General features: G+C 39.4%; 1 protein-coding gene across 1 annotated transcript; it reads right to left on the reverse strand.

Annotated features, from left to right (window-relative positions):
- Window positions 1-2,341: 2,341 nt before the first annotated feature.
- On the reverse strand, window positions 2,342-6,899 carry LOC127486762 (natural killer cells antigen CD94). The gene is made up of 3 exons (XM_070048348.1): window positions 6,797-6,899; window positions 4,583-4,782; window positions 2,342-2,607 (listed from the first exon to the last, which is right to left on the reverse strand). The coding sequence occupies exons 1-3, from the start codon at window positions 6,885-6,887 to the stop codon at window positions 2,497-2,499; spliced, it is 402 nt and encodes a 133-aa protein (XP_069904449.1). The 5' UTR covers window positions 6,888-6,899; the 3' UTR covers window positions 2,342-2,496.
- Window positions 6,900-7,713: the final 814 nt, after the last annotated feature.

Raw genomic sequence — 7,713 nt, forward strand, 5'->3', positions numbered from 1 at the left:
GAAATCACCAACCATTTAACAACTGGACATTACTTCAGTTGTGCTGTTCTTAGGTATCCCACTACTCTTCCCTGGTTTCTTCCTTTCTATCTTATCACTTTTCTTAGGACTCTTTTGTAATCATCCTCATCACCACAACATCTTAAATGTTTGGGCTTCCCAGGGATCAGGTCCTGGATATGCCATCAATCAAAACCCCCACAACAGGGGCTGGCCTTGTAGCACAGTGAATAAAGCTGCTGCTTGAGATGCCAACAACCCATATGAGCTCTGGTTCAATTCATGGCTGCTCCACCTCCAATTCAGCTCCTGTCAATGTGCTGGGAAACCAACAGAAGATAGCCCAAGTCCTGGGACACCCGCCACCCACATGGGACACCTGGATGAAGCTCCTGACTCCTATCTTTGACCTGGCCCATCCCTGGCTGTTGTGGCTATTTGGGGAGTTAACTAGGAGATGGAGGATCTCTCTCTCTCTCTAACTTTGACTTTCAAATAAAATAAAGCATAAAAAGGCACTCAGAATATCATCTCCTAGTGTTAACACCCCTGCATACACTGACACACACTAAGTACACACCAGCAGCACAAAACTTTTACACGAACTTCATAATTATGTACCAACATGTCTATGTGACATGCCCACAGAAATCTATAATGGATGTATCAAACTTGTTACTAAAACTAATACCTGATGTTCCTTATAACAGTTAATGACAGCTCTAGTCTCATGATTGCTGGACTAAAACATGGCACCAACTCTGATTTCTCTTTCTCTCACACATTTTCACAGTAGGTCTGGCATCTGGGCCCGTATCCCCAGCACCCTCCCTACCTGTCCTGACCAAACCACCACCATCTCTCACTTGGTTGACCACAACTGGCTTTCAGTGTGACTCCCTTAATTGTAATGTGTATTGCCCATTCACCAACTAAGGACCACACAGTGTGCAGGGGACTCTTTAAAATAGGAAGCTTGTTCTTGTCATCCCCTGGCTCAAAAACCTCCAAAAGTGTATCCCCGCACTCAGGAAGCAGCCAAAGTCTTGCCGTGGTCTCTCATTCCTAGATGATCTCATCCATGTCATCTCTCTGACCTACTTCTCCTTCCTTACTCAGATTCCTCCAGCATCACAGATCCTCCTGCTGTTTTCATGAGCAAAGCAAATGCTCTCCCCCCTCTCTAGACCAGTAGGTCTTCTTGCCAGGATGCTACCCCATCAGAGAGCTCCCTTATCTTTCTCATTAACCTCCTTTAAAGCATTATACCAACACCATTATCGCATTGAGATCACCTGTGTCTTCCCTATTGAAAACATAAAATCTGTTCCTTCCACTCCCCACACACAAACTGTACTCCTTGACCCAGCAGGGACTGAATAGTGCTCATGGCACTGAGGATCCTCTAGTACACTAAGTGATTTCCCCACCTCATTTAGTTGCATCCCGAAATCCCTGGTGCCTTTGCAGCAGTTTTATTTACTCATTTTTGAAAAAACGATGTCATTTTAGTACTATGAGTTACCAATAATTTTGTGAACATCTGAAATTTAATGGCATGAAAAATATTAGTCTGCAGAATACAGATTTAAGATCTTAATGATTTTTTGGAAATTAATCTACTTCAGTCTTAACAGACACCAGGTGTACAGCTACAAACTGCATTTAAAGGGAGAACTGGGTTTAGAAACAAGTTCTCATCCCTCTCTTCCAACCTCTCTGGCAAATACAGCATATGTCACATAAAAGAACAATGTTAATTAATTATGTTTGGAAGGACTCTCCATTAGCACAATGGAAAAATAATGCCTTTTGGGGCTGATTATTTAGGGCTCTGAGATTTTTATTTGTCATCTAATTTGTCATTGAGATGTGAGATTATGTGGGGAGCAACCCGGACTGGACTGAGTTACTGGAATTAAGACTTATTCTATGCATCTGCTCTCCCACAATATGGCGCTGGGAGAGGAGAAAACAGCTTCTATGCAGCTGCCTCTTGCCAACTTGAGTGATGACCTCCAGGAGCTGATCCTGCTCCTGATTGGAGGAGAGCAGCGTACTCGGCGTGTGGGCAGCCGAGTTGGGATTGGCGGAAGAGGACTATAAAGGAGGAGAGAGACAACATGCACCAGGAACATCTAAGGGGAACATCTATCTGAAGGAACACCTGTGCAGCCCCCGAGAGAGCCGGCCGGCGGTGTGCCGCTCCCCCGCAGTAGTGGGGAATGTGGCAGGGGGAACCGCCCTTCCAAGGAGGTGGAAGGGACAGTAGCTAACCCGGGAAGAACCAGCAGCAAACCCGGGGAGGGCCGAGCAGACGAAAGAACAGTGCAGGGTCCTGTGTCGTTCCTCCACGAAGACGGGGAGCGACAAGATTATATAGAATTAAGAACATTTTTAAAGTCTTTAAGAATCATTACCTGGTGTTAGCCTATAATCCATGCTTCAACTGCTAGAAAAAAACATAACTGAATGCATAGAAGGTGAAATGCAAACTTACAGGTTCTGAGCAAGTTTTGTGCTGTCCTGCCACATCCACTCATGTTTATCTCCTTTTTTATAGAGTCCAATCCAGTAAGTGTATTTGATTTGTGATTGCATGAAAATCTGTGCATAAATTAGAATAACTATTATTACTCATTACATCAATAATAGCTTTTTATCTACTAAGGACTTATACAAAATACTAATCATTTCACTTAAGACAATCCTTGCTCATTTGCTGTGCAGAGAATCAATGGAAGTGAAAGACCTAAAAGTCTGAATCTCCTGAATCTTTGTGGCTTGAAAGATACCAAGAAAGGGCCATGGTGGACTTTTTAGAAAGACACAAAAATCTCCAAGCATAGTAATAAAAAAGAGAGGTAGGTATGGATGCGCTCAATCTAGAACTTCTCTTCATCAAGAACATAGGAAGTAAAGTTTCAAATCTAGAAATATAGTAATGTAGTTCTAAGAAGTAATGAAGTAGCTGGGGCCAGAGCAGTAGGCTCAGCAGGTTAACACCCTGGCCTGAAGCCCAGCATCACATATGGGCGCCAGTCAAGACCAGGCTTCTCCACGTTCGATCCAGCTCTCTATAATGGCCTGGGAAAGCAGTAGAAGATGGCCCGAGTCCATGGCCCCCTACACCCTTGTGGGAGACCAGGAAGAAGCTCCAGGCTCCTGGCTCCGGATCGGTGCAGCTCCGGCCGTTGCAGCCATCTGGGCAGTGAACTAGCGGATGGAAGATCTCTCTCTCTCTCTCTGCCTCTCCTCTCTCTGTATAACTCTGACTTTCCAATAAATAAATAAAACTTAAAAAAAAGAGAAAAAATAATTTCATTTAAAAAAGAAGGAATGGAGTAGTTTGTATAAATCAATTAGAAAACAAAATCATCCAAAAGAAAAAAATGAAGAAAAATCAAGAGTGGATGTTTCATAGAAAATACATATGAACAATAAACATTCAAGGATATCATTTCACTAGAGATCAAGTAAAGACAAACAAGGCTACAAGGTAATACTTTACAGAGAGTGAACACAAGTTTTTAGGATGGTAGGAATCAATAGAATATCTTCAAAACTATCAGTAAAAACATATTGAAAAATATTGTGGAATTATTTTGTAAAACTGGAATCACCCAATAATTGCACTCATACAGCGGTTTGTGATGAACTGCAGAGGAGACACATGAAAGGCGTGCACAGCTGACGTGTCTAAGGACGGTTAATGAAGAGCTGCTCATCACAACAGCAGTGGAAACAACCCAAATTCCCATCACCTGGAGAATGTTAAGTGACATCTCTCCATGTGATACCACGAATATCATACAGCTATGGAAATCAGAACTCTAGCCACAAATTTTAAAGCAGATTATGTAATTAACTTACTATGAGAGCAAAGGCAAACAAACTCAACTCCTTGAGTTTCTTCCTTGTCTAAAATATGGGAATGGCATTACCTATGTGGAAGTTTTTATGCACTGAAATAATGCATACAAGGATCTGACATACTGTAAACCTAACGTTAGTGTATATTTTTGTAATTATTTCAGTATATTTTATTCCTTTTAACTGCTTTCCTTTGGTACTCAAATGTTAAACAAAAATTTGATTTTATTACCTAAATGCAATTTACTCTCTCCATTTCTCTTTTCTCTCTTGTTCTCTCTCCCAAACACACACTCCATTATTTTTCCACATTAGTTAAATTTTATAAGTACTTTATAATGTTTTTTGACATCTATGAAAGGTATAGAGATATTATAAGGAAGGTTTAAAATATACTTTATTGTTCTAGGGATAGGAAGAATCACTAAAATTAAGTGCCAACTAATTTACTCATTCAGGTGTTTTTCTTACATTTCACAAATCGTAAAGACACAAATAGTAAGGACTAAATCTAATTCCATGGCACACACAACAAGCCACCTCTGCTACTATAGAAAGTGAAATTATTTAGGTCCCTTAAAGCTTGTCATTTCCTCTACAAATACAAGTGTTTCCACCCTGCAGTCAAAAAAGACTCAAGGAAAGCCTACACAGGTAGCCTAACTCAGTCTTCGCAAGCTTCTCATAAAGGTTAACTAAGTGAACATACCAGTTCCTGGATGTCATCAATCTTCACAAGGCTAGAACCCATGTTCTGGCATAAATTCCTGCTCTCATCCCACGTTACCTCTTCTTTAGAAAAATAGTACCAGTTTCTTGTCCAGCAAAAGGGTCTTCCTTGCAAGGAGCCACAGGCTGTTTCTTCAAAACAAAAGCCACCCCATCCCAAAACACCAGGCCATTTAGAAAATAAGATTTTAGGTATTTAATTATTCTTTAAAAGGAACTAGCATAAAATAAGTTTTTTTCTGTACCTAAACATCTTTTGAAACTTGAATACTTAGTTAAATATAATTTTAAAAATAGACTTAGTGAGGAGAGTAAAATTAATACTCCTAGTAAGATCCAATATCTACTTTTTAAAGTTTATATATTGAAATGGGCAGAAGGCAGTAAGTCTATGAAAAATAACCTGTCGGCGATTAACTTAAATATTGAGTACAAACCTCTACCAGATGGCAACACTGAATGATCTTCGAGCTGTAGTGAGGAAGTATTTTTTTCTTTTATGTTTCCCATATCTTGTGTTGTGCATTTAGGACACTTCTGAAAAACTTCAATCCACATTACAAAATTAACATCACAAATGCCTTTAATAGATCACTTAATTATGATCATATCCTATAATTCTAGATATGAAAGAATATGATGATGACTACATTGGAATACAATCATAGAAAACGTAAGGTTAAAATATTTTGAAGTGTCAGGCATAAAATAGATTTTTATATATAACTACAATTATTTGTAATTTGAAATCTATGATTTCTAAGTCACATAAAACAGTAGTGGTCATTTCATAAAATAGAAAACAACTAAATTAAAAACTTGAGCTAGATTTTATGCCATCTTTGAATGATTTCTCAGCATGTGACTCCATTTAGCATTTACACTTTGACATAAATGATCTGCCTGTACGTATAATGAATGCATAAAATATACCCCGCATAATGAGTTCATGTAGCAGTTTCTAACGTGCAAAATGTGGAGGATGGCCCAGGTCCTTGGGCCCTGCACCCGCATGGGAGACCAGGAGGAAGCAATCGCTCCTGGTTCAGATCAGCGCTGTGCGCTGGCCACAACGCACCGGCCTTAGCAGCTATTTCTGAGGTGAACCAACAGAAAAAGGAAAACCTTTCTTTCTGTCTCTCTCTCTGTCTCTCTCTCTCTCACTGTTTAACTCTGCATGTAAAAAAAAAATCTATTAGAGAAACAGCAGTTTCTTCCATTAAGTTGAAAATAAAAATGTAAAATAAAAAGCATATTGTTCTATTTTTTTAGAATGTCTGTTTTCCTTATCAGGCACCTAGGTTTGCTTCCTCACTCCAGTTCCTGATTCCAGCTTCCTGTTCATGGAGATGCTGGGAGGCAGTGGTGATGGCTCAAAGTGAATGGGTCGCTGACACCCACATGAGCAGGTTGCTTTTCTGTCCCACTTCTGTGACCCAGCCCAGTCCCCGCTGTTGCAGGCTTTAAACTTTTGATAACAAGCAGGTGGGATCTCTCTTCCTCCATCCCTCCCTCGAATAAATAATTTGAAAAAAAATCACTCAAGTGTTTGTTACACATCAGAATCTTTTCATTTCCATAAACCCCTAAGCACTAACATTAAATTTCATATCTGGTTGTAAAAATCTAGCAATATCAAATACATAGTCCCTTCATGTCCCCTTCACAATAAGCGTAACTCTTCCTCCAGTTCAGCAATCTATTACAGTGTCCGTATTCTAGACCACAACTAAAAAGAAAAAAAAAAGACTTCTTATTTTTAAAAACCACCATTTCTTGGGCTACTCGATTTCCTTCTCTTTTTCTTTTTGCCCATCCACATCCACACAGGTGCACATACTCACACATATATCCTAACCGTATGCTTGCCAGCAGGAGCAGAGCACAGATGATGCCCAGGATTACTGTGCATAGGTTTTCTGTAAAAAAAAAAAATTAAAAATGGGAGTAGATAATGAGCTTGTTAAACAGATAAGAACCTAAGCAGGACAAACATTTATGCTGGAATTTAGCATTAAAATCACATATTTATTCTGATCAAAAATCTCATGGATATATACATAAATGAATCTCCCAGTATATAAAACAATTAAAGAACTAGACATTCCATATAGAATAGATATGGCTTTTAAATATGTTAATTTTTTTCTACCTGACATTATGTTCTCAGAAATCAGAAAACAAGAAAAGTTACCTCTTTTTTTGTGAGCTAGATGTCTTTTGCCTTCCTTTTTCTTTGCCTGACACAATTTCAGTTCTGGGTATGTCACTTTCTCCTCAGTCATTTCTAAGAGCTTCAGGCTAAAACACAGAAAGGACCAGAGATGTTTCACGAGACATAATAGATTCATGAATAACAGGAAGAGCTACAGGAATGATATACACTCGGGCCTGTAGAAAGTGAACTATGATCACAGTAATTCTGGAAATCACAGAAAAGATTTTTAATAAAATTTATCCTATTTATCTGAAAGGCATAGATTTCCAGAGAGAGAGAGAGAGATGGAGAGAAAGTTAGAAAGAGAATTTCTCTCCACTGGTTCACTCCCCAGATGGCTGGGTGGTAGGGGCTGGGCCAGGCTGAAACCAGGACCCAGGAGCTCCATCAGGTTTCCCACATGGGTAGCTGAGGTCCAGACTCTTGGCTCATCTTCTGCTGTCATCTCAGGCACATTAGCAGGGAGCTGGATCTGAAGCAGAGCAGCAGGGCACAAACGAGCACTTTGATATGGGAACTGGCATGGCAGGCGCTGACTCAACCCACCCCATCACAATACTGGCCCAGGAAAAAGTGATTTAAATTCCTTTTTGTGATATTTTAGAAGAGAGATCCTATTTAGTTTATGGACATACTGTTTAAACTTTTAAACTGTTTTAAAGTAACTTAATTAGTTGCCAAAATTTGCAAATGGATATAATTTGTACATAAATATCCAGATTTATACCTTCTCTTGAAAAATTAACTTGTTATTCAGTACATGTATTAGGTCAAAATGATCAGCACAATATGACAGAGGCACCACTTACATGAGACACACACACAAACACACACACACACACACACACACACTAATTCAATGAACACTCCATGTTGCTGAATCATCTTCTCTC

This window comes from Oryctolagus cuniculus, chromosome 9 (genome assembly GCF_964237555.1).
Source record: "Oryctolagus cuniculus chromosome 9, mOryCun1.1, whole genome shotgun sequence".
Taxonomy (NCBI): domain Eukaryota; kingdom Metazoa; phylum Chordata; class Mammalia; order Lagomorpha; family Leporidae; genus Oryctolagus; species Oryctolagus cuniculus.

Bases quoted from the DNA above. Each gene is read 5' to 3' on its own strand.
- LOC127486762 (XM_070048348.1), bottom strand. From the start codon at position 6,887: ATGACTGAGGAGAAAGTGACATACCCAGAACTGAAATTGTGTCAGGCA. The intron at 4,783-6,796 runs GTAACTTTTCTT...CTAAAATCTTAT, and splicing joins TCTAGCTCACAAAAAAAGAG to TTTCTAAATGGCCTGGTGTT. The intron at 2,608-4,582 runs GTATGTTCACTT...ATTTATGCACAG, and splicing joins TTGATGACATCCAGGAACTG to ATTTTCATGCAATCACAAAT.